This window comes from Balaenoptera physalus (genome assembly GCF_965194825.1).
Source record: "Balaenoptera physalus genome assembly, chromosome: 15".
NCBI lineage: Eukaryota > Metazoa > Chordata > Mammalia > Artiodactyla > Balaenopteridae > Balaenoptera > Balaenoptera physalus.
The window spans coordinates 13,762,674-13,778,679 of record NC_138894.1 but is presented as its reverse complement, the minus strand read 5'-3'; the positions used below and the strand labels follow the sequence as shown (position 1 = coordinate 13,778,679).

General features: G+C 42.1%; 1 protein-coding gene across 2 annotated transcripts in view; it reads right to left on the bottom strand.

Annotated features, from left to right (window-relative positions):
- Positions 1-16,006, bottom strand: part of MERTK (MER proto-oncogene, tyrosine kinase) — a 113,859-nt gene that overhangs the window by 54,793 nt on the left and 43,060 nt on the right. For both annotated transcript variants that reach the window (XM_082426779.1, XM_082426778.1), the window contains exons 5-6: positions 7,254-7,340; positions 3,749-3,864 (exon numbers count right to left, since the gene is read on the bottom strand). In XM_082426779.1, the coding sequence (XP_082282905.1) occupies positions 3,749-3,864; positions 7,254-7,340 (203 nt within the window). The remainder of the gene's footprint in view (positions 1-3,748; positions 3,865-7,253; positions 7,341-16,006) is intronic.

Sequence of the window (16,006 nt, the reverse complement as noted above, 5' to 3'; positions counted from 1 at the left end):
AATGGGTGAAGAAAGGAACTAATGCCAAGACCAAGGGAAGTGAGAGGGTGTGTCCTGCTAGTGGGTGGACATGAATCTTGTCCAAAACATTCATTTGTTACCAAGTCAGAGTTTAAAATTGTAACAAACTGGGAATCTGCTACAAAATGATACTTGGTCCCTTCAGAAATGGGAATACACTGTTAATCAACAGAATATGAAAGTATATAACTTGTGGAGCTAGTTCTGATCAACCTCACTAGGACTGCCAGAGAAAATAAAGGACACCCGTTTATATTTAAAGTTCAGATAGACCACCAATAATTATGGGTACAGGTATGACACAAAATCAACAGTGTAATGAACTTGTAAAGTAACTGGATTCTTATTCGCTAAATCCGGTAACCCTAGGAGAGATGGAACGGAGAATGGGTGAAGGAAGCCTGAGCTAGCTGGTGGGGCAAAGACAGGATAACCTTGTCCCGCACAATAGGATCCAAGGCGGGCAAGAGGGGCTGCAATTTGGCAGTCTCAGGATGATTTTTTCACGCCCTGGCCACCCAACGCCAAGGCAAAGAGAGTGCAAGTGAAGCTTGTGTGATCATCTTCCACCTGTAGGGGTGACCTGGTGTTTTCAGACCACTCAGTCACCCTACTCTACCTCCCCTCTACCTCACGTCTACCTTGAGACACACTCTTCTCAAAGTGGGGGCAGTACTCTTCCTCAGTCTCCCTGAAGGTAACACCCTCCTATGGGAAGGAGTCTCATGTCCTCTTGGACTCTTCAAACAGTTCAGTAACTGGAAACAACTTTTAAAAAGGCTGGTCCACACAGGGAATATAGCCAATATTTTATAATAACTATAAATGGAGCATAATCTCTAAAAATTTTGAATCACTATGTTGTGCACCTAAAACTATACCTCATTTTTCCTTAAAAAAAGGGCTGCTCCATGCTTTATTTGTGTCCATATGTAGGTTCAGTTATGTCCATATACAGGGAAACAGGCCCTGGTTGTTCCCAAAACAACAGAGTCCTGAAATATATGAAGCAAAAAAACTGATAGAACTGAAGGGAGAAATACACAATTCAAAAATAATAGTTGAGACCTCAATTTCCTATTTTCAATAATAGATAAAACCATGAGGCAGAAGTTTAACAAGGAAACAGAATAAGTGAACAGGACTATATACCACCTAGACCCAAGAGACACATAAACGTTCCACCCAACCACAGCTGAATACACCTTCTCCTCAACTGCACATGGAACATTCTCCAGGACAGAACATATGCAAGGCCATACAACAAGCCTTAATAAATTTAAAAGGATGAGGACTTCCAGGGTGGTCCAGTGGTTAAGACTCCACACTTCTACTGCAGGGGGCATGGGTTCAATCCCTGGTCAGGGAAGTTCTGCATGCCTCACAGTGCGGCCAAAAAAAAAAAAGATGGAAGTCATACTAAGTATATCCTCTAAACACAACCAACAAAGGAAGAAAACTTAAGAAATTCACAACTAAGTGAAAATTAAATGACACACTCCTAAATGACCAATAGAACAAAGAAGAAATCACAAGAAAAGTGATCAAAAACTTGATTATGAATGGAAAAACCCCCAGATACCAAATCTTATGGTATACAGCCATTGCAGTGCTTACAGGGAAATGTACAGTATAATTGCCTATATTAAAAAAGAAGAAATTTCAAATCAATTACCTAACCTTTCACTTTAAGACACAAAAAGGGGAAAAAAATTAAGCTAAAGTAAACAAAAGAAAGGAAATAAAGATTAGGGCCAAAATGAATGAAACAGAGAATTGTAAAAAATAGAAAAAATTAATGAAACCAAAAGTTGGTTCTTCAAAAAAATCAATAAAACTGACCAACCTTTAGTCAGACTGACCAAGAAAAATAAGAGACAACTCAAATTATTAAAATCAGGACTGAAAGAGGGGACATTACTTCTAACCTCAAAGAAAAAAAAACTTCTAATGAAACATTATGAACAACTGTATACCAACAAACTAGATAACCTAAAAGAAATGCACAAATTCCTAGAAACACACAAATTACCAAAACTGACTCATGAAGAAATAGAAAATCTGAATAGATCTATAACAAGTAAAAAGATTGAGCTGGTATTACTCAAAAAACTTTCCACAAACAAAGGCTTAGGACCAGATGGCTTTGCTGGTGATTTCTACTAAATATTGAAGACAATTTCACATCAACCTTTCTCAAATTCTTCCAAGAAACAGAAGAAGTGGGAACGCTTCCCAACTCTTTCTATAAGGCCAGTATCACCCTGATACCAAAACCAGAAAAAGCTAACACAAGAAAACTACAGGCCAATATCTCTTATGAATACAGCCCCAATTTAGATAACGGTGATGACGGCAGAACTCTGACTATACTAAAAACCACTGAATTGTACACTTTAAATGGGTGAATATTATGGTATGTAAAATATATTTCAAAAAAGCTATTCAAAAAAAAGGATATCCCTGGTGAGACTCTGTAGACACAAGGAGAACTCCTAACACTTACCAGTACTTGGGAGGTTTGCAAATTATGTTGGACAAGATTAAGCAAGGCTGTGGGTAGCAGGGTGAGGGTGGAGGCTATTTTGGGGATGACATGTTTTTACTCTTCTGAGAAGGAACAGCTGTTAGGCAAGGGTGGGAGGCAGCAAGAGCAGAGAAACGAGTTCCACTTGGTACTAAAAACATCTAGTTGTCAACACATAAAATTCTTTGAAAGTCACTTCTCTCAGCTGAGTTGGCATGACTGGCCCATGCCAGGTTAATATGTTTTTACCTAATAAGACCAGACATTTATAAAACTAAGAATAGTCCCTGACCTTACTGTATGATCAAGTACAAGGCAGAATGCATTCATGTTTTCAGCGGATAATCCACGTGTGTTCAACTACGTGCTCCCACCTGCAACGTCTCTCCTGAGACACGGAGGAGCAGGTGGTCCTGAGCATTGCTTTGGGTATCAGAGTTTCCTGGGCTTGAATTCCGGTTTTGCCACTCACAGGCTCTGTGTGCACTGTGGCCCTGCAGTGCTGGTGTGGGTTCCAAGTAAGATAACGTCTGCAAAGTCCCTGGGCCGTCGTGGGCGCTCAGTAAAAGGTAGTGTTACCGCTACCCTTCCCTTTTTTTATGAAATGAACACTCAGAGCAGAGCCTATCTCACGGCAAGGTGTCATTTTAGGATGGCTAACCTATATTTCTTACAGCTCTATTTTACAGCAATTTTAGGTAGTGGTTAAAAGTGGGTGATGACTCTGTAAGGCCTGTAATCCCCAGGTTTCCCTGGCAGCCACAGGCTGAGATGCTACATTCAATAGTGAAGATCATCCTTCTTGTGCCTGCCCTTCTGTCCTTCACGGCCACCAACCCAGGAGAAGCCAGGCTGCAGAGGACCTGGCTTCTTGGACTCCTGGTTACAAGCCAGACGGGTTTTCGTATCTTAAAAATGAATTCTCCCTGGTCTCATGACATTCCATCTTGGAAACATGTTTCTTTTCCAGTTGGCCCTGGACCATGCGCGGGAAAGAGGCAGCATCACGGGGGCGCGGGGAGGGGCGGGGGCAGAACATCACAAAATGGTGCGTGCCCAGTGGACGCTCATCTGGGGGAAGGTCAAGGGATTCTGAACAGGGGTGTTGAAATGATCTCAGCGCCCATCCTCAGGAGGAAGAAAAATCAGGCAGACCCACGGAGCACCAAACAGCTACTTCTTTTCATTACGGAAGTTCACCTGAATGCTGCAGTCACTGAACGGGGAGTATCCATCGAAACCGGGGACCCAGGAGATCAGGATGCTGTGCGCGGTGCTGTTGCGGACCCTGACTTCAGTTGGCGGGGAGGGAATTGCTGTGTAAAAAACAAAGACACGCCACAGACACAGTTATAAACCACAGGAGGCCACAGCTACCAAACAGATGCATTAATACCAAGCCTACTTCTGTTTTCTTGAGACTGGGAAAATTAAACACACGTTTTAAAGAGAAGCCATCAGATGCCTAAGGGTAATGGTATTAGCCTACGGAGAAGTCTTGCAGTGATGGGACGGCTCGGCCAGGGCCAGAGAAGTGGGATGTAGACCTGCTTTCCTGCCCCCTGATGAAGTGAGAACTTTTAGCCGGACAAGGATGGGGAGACATCCATTTCCTGCTGCTGTATGCAGGGGCGTCACTGGGCGCTGGCGCTCTCCGTGGGGGTGAAGAGCCATGGCGCTGCCCTTGTGGAGCTAAAGGCTGCGCTGGGGAGACCCACATTAATTGAGGATGTGCCTTGTGCTGAGAAAAGAGGGGTACCATGGGAACAGGCATGTGTGTGCATGCGTGCGTGCATATGCGCGTGTGTGATGGAGGAAGGAAGCTTTCCAGGCCGAGGAAATTGGTGAGAGTCAGCTCAAGCCCAAGACCCGAGTGCATCTGCTTGCGGGGAGGGGAGGGCATACCGTAATGAACGTGCAATGACCTCAGCCACAGGTGGGACATGGATAGATATTTAAATTAGAATCCAACAAGGATCTGAAGTCTGGGGGTTTTAGTTTCTTGTGCTATATTTAACTCTTTTTAAGAAAAGAAATATATATTAAAATCTGTGAATCAATATTATTTTTATTTATTTATTTTGGCCGTGCTGCACGGGATCTTCGTTCCCGGACCAGGGATGGAACCCTCACCTTCAGCAGTGAAGTTCTAACCACTGGACCACCAGAAAATTCCCATACATTTAACTCTTAATTAATGGTAATAACCGCACTTAAAGTCCAAAATGATGACTAATGTTTTTGAGTGCTTACTCTGTGCCAGGAACCTATGGACTTCATGAAACACGACTAATCTGATAGGAAGAACCCTATCAGAGAAGCAGTCTCACGATCCCCATTGACGGATGAGGAAACTGAGGACCAGAGAAGTGAAAAACTTGCCAAAGCTCACAGAGCTCATATGCAGCAGAATAGGGACTTGAACTCGGGTCTGCCTGACTCCAGCACCAGCGTCCCTCAACAGGACACTGGAAGCTGGCTGCAGGGGCAGCAAGCAGACCAGTGTGGGTACCGGCAGGGGCTGGGGAGTGTGGTCACCACTTAGCCAGCTGCATGGCCCATAGCACAGTTCAATGCCCTCTCTCAACTCAGTTCCCACTTCTATTAAGGTGGGGAGTGACCGCACTGCCCCACGGGGCTGGGGTGAGGATGAAATGCGGTAACGCATGCACGAGGTCTGGGGGACGTGCGCTGGTGGTAAAGGTGAGGACAGGATGCGCAGGGGGTGAGAGGGAAGGAAGCCTGGGACCGTGTTAAGTGCTCACTGGGTACCGTATTCAGGAGTTTCAGTTTTACCAGGAGACACACAGACTGATGAATGGGAAAGAGTCAGTGTTTCGTTTGACTCACTTCCCTAAATAGAGTATCTGCCTTTCCAGTTCAAAGTTTGGCCACGTACACCTCAGCTGATAACAGACGACCAGGGAGTTTTGGTTGCTTTGATATACGTGCTTAAATCAATGAAAGCCCAAAACATAAGGTTTGGAAATAGGCTTCATTAAAATAAAGTCCTAGTTGAGATTCTGTCTGAAGCATAAAATTCAGGAAGTGCTTCTCATTTTATGGATTTTTAAACTTTAAGATGTTGATATTTTATGAAAATGTCTTTATAAATTTATGCCCACGCGTGAATTCCTGAAATTCTCAACATTTCTTTTGAAAATTGTAATAATGGAATTCGTAATGAAGGAAGGAAGTTATACAGTTCCTCTCCTAGTAACTTTCAGTTTGCTCATTTTTTTTCTTCCAATGAACTTTTCGAAAATGCCCTCTCATAGCCTCTTCTAGTTGATTTGCTGAAACTAAACATCAGCACCTTCAAAAAGTATGTCTTTTGTAATTTTGAGTCTCCTGCTGTGCATTACCCACCCTTTAACTCATTATTAAACACATTCTGCTTTTTCCCTTCTATTATTTCCCCAAGGATAAGACCAAAAGGAATATGAACTCAATATTTAAATTAAGAACAAATAACATAGAGAATAGACTGGTGGTCACCAAGGGGGAGGGGGTTGGGGGTGGGATAGAATGGGAGGCTGGGGTTAGCAGATGTAAGCTCTTATATATAGGATGGATAAACAACAAGGTTCTACTGTACAGCACAGGGAACTATAATCAATATCCTATGATAAACCACAATGGAAAAGAATATTAAAAACAGAATATATATATATATATATATATATATATATATATATATATATATGTATAACTGAATCACTGCTGTACAGCAGTAATTAACACAGCATTATGAATCAATTATACTTCAATAAAAATAAAGTAATTAATTCAAAATAAATTAAGAGCAAATACTAAAACATACCATTTGCTTGAATTTCTATGAGAAAGGTTAAGGGAGATGATTTGAAAGGGATAAAAAGACAGTAGGTTTTCCTTTCCTTTCAAGTTTCAGGTTTAAATACCTTTGATCCACAAAAGGAGGAGGAATCTGATGATTGGTTTGGAATGTCCAATCCAATGGCAGATGACTGGATTGGAATCAATCCAATCAGACTGGATTGGATGGGATGATGATTGACAGATGATTGGATTGGAATGTCTCCACCAGCCTGGGGGAGGTTTCAAACATGTGCCTTTCATTCTGTTATATCCCAGCTCAGAGGAAGCAAGGTGGGTGGAGGAGGTTAGGAGAAAGAGGGACAGGAGTCCTGTGCCCCCAGAAGAAGAGTGACTCTGACCTTCTCCTCCCTCAGGACAGCTGCTGGTGGAGACTTGCTTCAAGCCCCAGTTGCCCAAGGAAGGACAGAGCCCATCCTCAGGGCATCCTCAGATCAGTGCCCCAAGCTGCACCCACCCTGGGGGCTCTTCAAGGAGTAATGGGGACTAGTTCAGGGTAGAAAAGGAAAAAGTGAAAATAGGAGCTAAGATGATCCAGGGTCAGCATTTCAGACAATTTTCTTCTCCGTCTGAGCAGAACTAAACTAGCTAATGTTGATCAAAGACAAGTGTCAGGCCCTGTTATGAGTACTTTTACTTGCATTATCTCATTGAACCCTCAACAGGAGGTAGGTTCTGTAATTATCCCCATTTTACGCAGGGGAACACTGAAGGCAGAAAGGTGAAGTGACTTGTCCAAGGTCACAAAGGGAAGCCAGGACTCGATCCCAGGTGGCTGGCTGCAGGGCTCACACTGCACCCCCCTAACCCCCGGAACATGCAGGGGGAACTCCACGCTGCCGCTTACCTTTGATGTTGATCTGCACGCCCTTGGACACGGTCAGTCCTTTGTCATTGTGGGCCTCACAACTGAAGATCGCAGTCTCGGTCAGACCTGGAGGGGAAGGAGAGCCGTGAGACCAGCTGCAGAGAGACAGGCTTCTGTCTATCAGAATCCTATGGTGGGGACTTCCCTGGTGGCGTAATGGTTAAGAATCCGCTTGCCAATGCAGGGGACACTGGTTCAAGCCCTGGTCCAGGAAGATCCCACATGCCGCAGAGCAACTAAGCCTGTGTGCCACAACTACTGAGCCTGCACTCTACAGCCTGTGAGCCACAACTGCTGAGCCCGTGTGCCACAACTACTGAGCCCAAGCGCCTAGAGCCCGTGCTCCGCAACAAGAGAAGCCACTGCAATGAGAAGCCCGCGCACCGCAACGAAGAGTAGCCCCCGCTCTCAGCAACTAGAGAAAGCCTGCGCACAGCAACGAAGACCCAACGCAGCCAAAAATAAACAAATAAATATTAAAAAAAAAAAAAAAAAGAATTCTATGGGGGTTTCAGCATCCTTTTACTTCTTGGTTCACTGCTTCAAGCCATAAATGCAAAGTTAATTAAAAATATGTGTTGGTGTTTGAAAAACAAACCTAGGATTAAACCCTATGTACCAGGAGCAAGGCAACCATGGGCTTAAAAGGCAGCTGTGAGAGAGTGGCATGGACATATATACACTACCAAATGTAAAACTGATAGCTAGTGGGAAGCAGCCGCATAGCACAGGGAGATCAACTCGGTGCTCTATGACCACCTAGAGGGGTGGGATAGGGAGGGTGGGAGGGAGGGAGACGCAAGAGGGAAGATATATGGGGATATATGTATATGTATAGCTGATTCACTTTGTTATAAAGCAGAAACTAACACACCATTGTAAAGCAATTATACTCCAATAAAGATGTTTAAAAAAATTAAAAAAAAAAAAGGCAGCTGTAATTCATTAAAAGCCTTTATTTTTCCCTGATGAGACATTAGGTAACAAAGCAGTATCATTTAGTTTTAAAATGTCTGCAAGGAGGTATGGGAATCACTGGCCCCCAAATCAAGAAAAGTGATTTCTGAGGCTCACCCAGACAATCTCCTGCTTAGCACCCCGTACACTCCACGACACAGTATGGATATGTCAGGGTACCAGAAACAGCAGGATGAAAGTTACAGTTTAAAAAATTTCAGGTGATCTGTTGTAATGAATCCTTTTTTAATAGTAAAAATCAATGTATTCATAGGGAATTATATAAACACAAGGCATCATTATTAATTACTTGAAGAAAAGACACTGGTGCTGAATGAAGAAAATTCTATCATTTCAGAGGTCTGAAGACATCTTGGAAATGAAAAAAATTAGTTGACATTAATTTTAAGGAGAAAGGAAGAGAGGTAATCCAGATCTTGGTTTCTTATAATACTATTCTCCAGTGAAAAGAACCAGAGCTCCTCAGAGAAATGGCTGATTGTCAGGTTGGAGCAGAAAACATATAAGATGAGCCTGGAGCAAAATATAACACAAACAGCATACACCACACACACACACACACACACACACACACACACACACACACACACACACACACACGGATGGGGGTACGGCAAAGAGACACAGGATCCAGCTGAAAGAACTCCCAATGGCCAAAGCTGGGACAATTTGAGCAAGAAAATAAAGTAGCATTAAATTGTAACCCAAAGTATAAAACAAATATCCATGAGTCTATATTGATATAAACAAATGATTAAATAAAAGGGGGAGAAGAGACAAATCCCCCATGCAGAGGAATTCCAAATGATTTTTATATAGATGCTCTGCCCCCAAAGAGGGGCATCACTCCTGACTCCTTAAGCATGGGCTGCACAAAGTGACTTCCTTCCAAAGAGGACAGTATGGAAAGGGGAATGAAAGGAAAACTTTTGAGTGAGAAACTGACAAACACTCGCTCAGCCAGATGGTCAAGGTCAAGACCAACAATGGTAAGTCGTGTTGACAGGATGTACCCTTGATACCATGTGATGAGAATGGCACTTCTCCTCTATGGTCTTCCTCCTCCAAAACATATAACCCAAATCTAATCATGGAAAAAATGACCAAAAACATCAGACAGGTCCAAACTGTGGGACATTTTACAAAAAACCTGACCAGTACTCCTCAAAACTGTCCAGGTCATTAAAAACAAGGGAAGTTTGAGAAATTGTCACACCCAAGAGGAGCCTTAAGGAGACATAACAACTAGATCCTGGAACAGTAAAAGGACATTAGGTAAAAACTAAGGAAATCTGAATAAACTATGGACTTTAGTTAATAATGATGTATCAGGAATTTTCAGAGATAACAGAATAATCAGCTATGTGTTAGTTTCAGGCTTACATTTACTGAAGGGACATTTCAGTGAGATAAAGAGGTATGCTTTGGGACTTCCCTAGTGGTCCAGTGGTTAAGACTCTGTGCTTCTAAAGCAGCGAGCGCGGGTTCGATCCCTGGTTGGGGAGCTAAGATCCCACATGTTGTGTAGTGTGGCCAAAACATTTTTTAAAAATTTTAAAAAAGAGGCATGCTGGGAAGGGCTGCTCAAAAGGACACCCTGAGGTCCACTACCTCCCAAAGTCTCAAAAACACCTGTGAAAATCTCTCTGGAGAAGCTGAATCTACAAACCTGTTAGGGAATGTTTCTTTCCTGATTCATTATGCTAAGTTCTAAAAATAATGCAATGGGTATAAGGAAGTGAAATAACTTTTTATGGTACACTATACTGTGTCACATTAAATATAGTTGTTCAATAATGATGTTATCAGTATTGGTTTATGAAATGTAACAAATGTACCACACTAATTAATGTAAGATGTTCATAACAGGGGAGTGTGGGCGTGAGGTTTATGGGAATACTCTGTATGAGATGGCACACAATTTTTCTATAAATCTAAAACTATTCTAAAGTTTTAAAAGATTATTTTTAAAAAGCACAGCCATATATATACCATCTAGTTGAATCTGGAAACTTTCTCTCTGACACACAAGGTGCCTGGAACAGAGTTTATATCATAAACTGGAGAAAGACAGATAAAATTCTTGAAAATACGCCATCATTCTCTTCTTGCCTGAAAGGCTTATATTTTTTTTGTTTGTTTCTATCTACTTGTGTAGGATATTTTCCATCGGATGATTTTAAAATCCAAAGCTCGTCACTAATGAAGTCATTAAATATTTGAAACAAGCTGCCGAGGGAAACCCAGCCGGGCATCAGCCAGGAAAGACCGTCCACGTTGGATGCCCGCACAGTGAACGCTGCACCGAGGCTGGGCCACGTGGCCTGGGAGAAGTTCCAGGAAGAAATGCAAATCTGATCCCTTCAAGTCAGTGCCTCTCCTGAGGGATCAGTTGTACACAAAAAAATCAGTGTTGGTGGGTGTTTGTTCTTTTCCATCCAGATGGAAGTCTGTCCCAGCATCTGAGTTCTCTTGACTAGACTCTCTGTCCTACAATTCTGTGGTGACCTTTGACTTCTCCTAAATAATTTTAGATCAGAATATGATAGCTACTTCAGGTATTTTAATTTTCCAAGATGAGTATTTCCCTCAGACTGGAGGAAAATCCTAAATCAGATTGCTTAATTAGATTCTCTAAATCCAAGTGCTAAGAAACTAAAATTCCAGGTAGGCGCCAGCTCTTTCACATTGGGTCACCTCCTCTCGAATGAGAGATGAAACTAATAGATTGTGTGATGGTTTAGAAAATATTTAATTCACTGAAAAGGAACATTTATTTCAAACCCATTAGCCACATCTATAAAAGAACATCTGTAAATACACTGCCTCAAGGAGTCTTTGAATCTTCTACTTGTATTCCTCCCAAAGAATTTTGAAAAATATACGTAGCCTCTTACACATTTTGAGGTTTGCATCTTAAACTGTTCATCATTTAAACAGCTGCAAAAAATGTAATTTCAGGTACCCTGAATATGCTGATAATTTAAAGTAAAACTCCTTTAGAGTCCCATGCAATATACATATTACTGGGATGGGAGACCCAGCATCACCTGCTGAAATAATTCTCCCCAGAAATCAGAAGTTTTCAATCATGACTTTTCTACTTCCCTTGCAGAATTTTATCCTAATGGCATACATGTGTGTGTTTGAAAGTCACTGATTAATCACCCTACGATACTTCTTGGTGATAAAATTACACTTACATATTGAAATTGGAAAACAAACTTTCTTCTAGATTGATGATCTTTACAAGTATTATTTAGGGCACAACTGATCAAAACAATATACATGTAATTTTTAAACATACAAAGCAAAATTTTATGGGAAGCACAACTCCTTTGCTGGACAACATTTGGAATTTTCTATGTGGTAGTCTGGAATTTTGTTAACCTTGAGCCAATGCACTACAGCAGCTGTTCTCAGAGTGTGGTCTAGAGGTTCCTGGGCATCCCAGAGATACTTTGGGGGACCTCAAGTTGAAAACTATTTTTGTGAGAATAGCAATAATATGTTATTTGCCCTTTTCACTCTCATGCTCTCGGGAATGTATGATGGAATTTTCCAAAAGGTGTATGATGTGTGATGATGTCATAGCTCTATGAGCTAATGGAACGTGCTTGTGTATTATTGTGTTTTAATTTCTAATTCAGTAAATGGCAATAGATGTATCTCACATAAACAAAAACTTGTAGGTTTTCAATCACTTTTAAGACAGTAAAGAGGAGACCAAAGCATTGGAGAACTGATGTCCCGTTGTGACTCCAGGTAAGGCAGAGAGAGGTCTTTTCTCTTTTGTAAAGTGAGAGAGAGATGACAGGGAAGTAGAAAGTGAGAAAGAAGAACTGGCATAGAGTCGGGACTTCGGGCATTTTGTCAGGCACTGACTTTCGGAAAGAGGACACGTACTGCATAAGGATCCACTGAACCCTCTAAGCCACTACCTGGGGCCCCTGCTGCCAGTCACTACTTCCCAGGCAGGCCTGTGACACCTGGCTTTTCACCTTACCTTCCAGGTCATCAGCTCCCAAATGAGATGCCCGTTTTGCCAGGCTACGTGAACTCGCAAAACTTGGCTTATATTTAGAAAAATCAGCTTTGGCTCAATCAGAAGACACTCAATCAAAATGTAAGTTGCTTTGGCTATGCAACTTGTATTTTGTACATATTTGAGCAGACATCTGCAGGCTAAAACCAGTCATTTGATTTCAATCGCTCTTGTCCAAACTCTTGGGAAACACTTGAGTACAAACTACAAGTGACATTCCCAACTGGTTGTGAGGGCAAGAGCAGCCCTGTTAGAAAACAAGAGGATGGATTTATTTCCTTGAGATCCACCATCTAGTTATAGATCCCAAAGATGAGTTAAGCCCCCAGTTCTTCGGTCCTGCAAGGTTGATCAATGCTGAGAGTGAAACCGCTCCTTGGGGAACATGATTTTAGGTTAAGCGGGAAGTCATTTTTCCTCTTCGTGTTTCTCTTCAGAGGACACACAAAGTCAGGAAGACAATCTGCAGCTAATTCCCTGGTACAGGGCACCCACTCCGATTCAGAACTGCCCACAAGTAGCCTAACCATCTAGGAGAGCAGATCTGTCTGGGGGCCGAGGTGGTGAATGTCCACAGGCCAAAAGGATGCCAGCAGAGAGAAGTGGAAACTGCTTCCAACCCAGGTTAACTTTCTCCAGAACTGGATGGGCCAAAACTTAAGGCCAAACATAGGCTTCTTGGCTTAATGTAGTCAGTGACCTTTTTTTTTTTTTTTTTTTTTGCTTACTGGCACAAGCTTCCCAACTGGAGACTCATTTATAAGCCTGGGTTGAACACAGCAACCCAGATGTACTAAGAAAGACAGCTCCCCCTCACTTTTCTGTTCTCCCTCTGGATCAACAATAACCACCAGACTGGAATAGACCTTGAAGTTTTAGAGCCCAAACACTTGTGGCTTTCCAGGGAGAAATTCATCCACACCCCCGCTCCGTCTCCACCCTACCACCCACTCTCCCCAGCGCCCCCAGCACCAGCATCTCCACCTTTCCTGTTACTGTGTCCTCTTCTCGTGGGCATCCCTCTTACTCCATTACATCCCACCTAAGTCCATTATGATGGTTCATGCCCCTCTTGCTTGGTCCTCTGCTGGTTTAAAAAAAGATAGCCCCTGACACAAGGTCTGAAAGACATTTTAGGGAACATTCAGCCACAGGATGTTCCCTTGAGGAAAGGACAGTCAGAATCGCTGAGGAATCAGCTTCTAAGACCACAGTTAGGGCAGTTCTTTGAGTTCCAGGTTAAGGAATCCTGTCCCTTTAATTTTGTTCCCTAGGGTTCATCTTTCTACCCAAAGAGGCAGGAAATAGAAGAATACGCTGCATAAATGAAGGACTTTTACACTTATTAACTTGGAATTCACTATCTGCCCTGAATTCCCTCATTCAACATTGACAGAGTACCTACTACGTGCCAGATGCTTCCCCAGGCACTTGGGATCTATCCATGAATGAAACAAAGATCCTTACCCTTATAGAGCTCACATTCTCACGGAGAAAAGTGGGTGAGAAATAATAGACTTAATAAATAAGTAAGCTGCATGTTCTATTAGAAGGTGATTAGTACTATGGAAAAATAGGGATCAGGGGGTCAGGGTGGGTAGAGAAGTTGTTGTGATTTTAAATATGCAGGTCAGAGGGAGCTCCTTGAGAAATGTCCTCTGAGGAAAGACTCGGGGTGAGGGAATGGGCCAAGTTTATTCTGGAGGGTGAGGGAAGGTTCAAAGCAGAGGGAACATGTGGGTCAGGCCTCTGTCCTCCAAGTGAGGTGGGAAACCTGGGGCTTTGAGCAGAAGACTGATATGATCTAGTCTGTGTTTTATGAGGATGGTTCCAGCTGCCACACAAAGACTAGCCCTTAGGCCATAAGGTCCCTTAATTGCTCCAAACTTTTTCCTGATCTGCAAAATGGGAATTAAAAAATGCCTAACTATATCACAGGTTGCAATGAGGCTCAAAGTAAATCTTTAGCAAAAGCACTATGAGAATTAGGAACTGATTTATATAAATTCTAATTATTATTGTTACTGTTGTTATTACAATGAACATTACGAATTATAGCCAATTAACTAAAACCAAAACTAGCTTAGCTGTTTTCTAAATGTGGATTTAAATATAAAATGAGTATTTTTAAAAAAGTAAAAATCAGAAAGATCAGCCTAAGTCCCCTGCTCTTGGTAGAAAGGTAGCTCAAAATTGACAATGAGTTAGTAACTGTTGCATGTGAAAATTTGTAACAGGTAACATTTCAGTCATTCCTGTAGGCTGCTTCTGTACCAAGGCCTTTACATCCATTATTTCACTGAACCCTCATAAATGTCCTATGAAGTAGACACTGTTATTACCCCTGTTTTATATGAAGAAGGTGAGTAAGTTGCCTAGGGACACACAGTGGTGAACTGGCATTAGTCTGTATCAAAGCTCGGGATCTTAACCACTAACCTGTAACGCATCCCACCACTGAACACCATGCAGCAAAAGCTTTCTGCAGTTCTGCTCTTCATTTTGGGGACTTGATTTTGCCAATGACAAAGTACTTCCTTGGGGAAAAAAAACTTTGCTTTGAAATAGTTTTCAATTCACAAGAAACTGCAGAAAGAGGAAAGACTTCCTAGTACCCTTCACCCAGGTTCCCCTAAATGGTAAGATCTTACATAATCATAGTACAACCATCAAAACTAGGAAAGTGACTTTGGTATGATAAATACTTTTTTTTTTTTTTTTGGCCGCACCTCGCGGCCTGCGGGATCTTAGTTCCCCCACCAGGGATCGAACCCGCCCCCCCCGTAGTGGAAGTGCGGAGTCTTAACCACTGGACTGCCAAGGAAGTCCCTGGTACAATACTATTAACTACAATACAGATCTTATTCGGATTTCACCAGTTTGGGGTCGTTTTATTTTGTGTGTGTGTGTGGGGGGGGATTTCTATGAAATTTTATTACAGGTACAGATTTGTGTACAGATGGAGAACTGTTCCATCACCAAAAAGAAGCTCCCCCGTGCCACCCTTTTTAAGAACATCCTTCCCCCAACCTAACATCTGGCAGGAGCTGATGTGTACACCATCACTATAAGTTTGTCATTTATGTATGGACACCAAGGGGGGAAAGTGGTGGTGGGATGAATTGGGAGATTGGGATTGTCATATATACACTAATATGTATAAAATAGATAACTAATAAGAACCTGCTGGATAAAAAAATAAATAAAATAAAATTCAAAAATTCAAAAAAAAAAAGAGAATGTTATCTAAATGGAATTACATAGCACGTAACCTTTTTTTTTTTTTTTTTCCCCTGTACCAACGGGATCATTTATTTACAATTCAGTAAAAGTCTCAGCCCAAACCAGCAAAACCATCTATATGATTGTAGAGAGCCATATACGGGTAATTTGCCTTCTGACAAAAACATGGAGAGGAGAAAGGTGCCACAAATTGAATTAGGCTCAGATTGTTCAGAAAGGAAATCACAGCTGGAAAACATTTCAAACACAGATCCCTTCGAAGAGCCTTCCAAGGATAGCCGCCAAGTACATTTTGCATGTAACCTTTGAGATTGGCTTTGTTGACTCAGAATAATGCCCTTTAGACAAAGTACTTCTTCGCTCATGGTTCTTGAAGACAGCGCTTACATCACAGAGGAAAAAAAAAAAAAAAAACAACTGGTATCAAGAGGGAAAAGCGTATGACCTTCCTGTTCAAACATGTGCC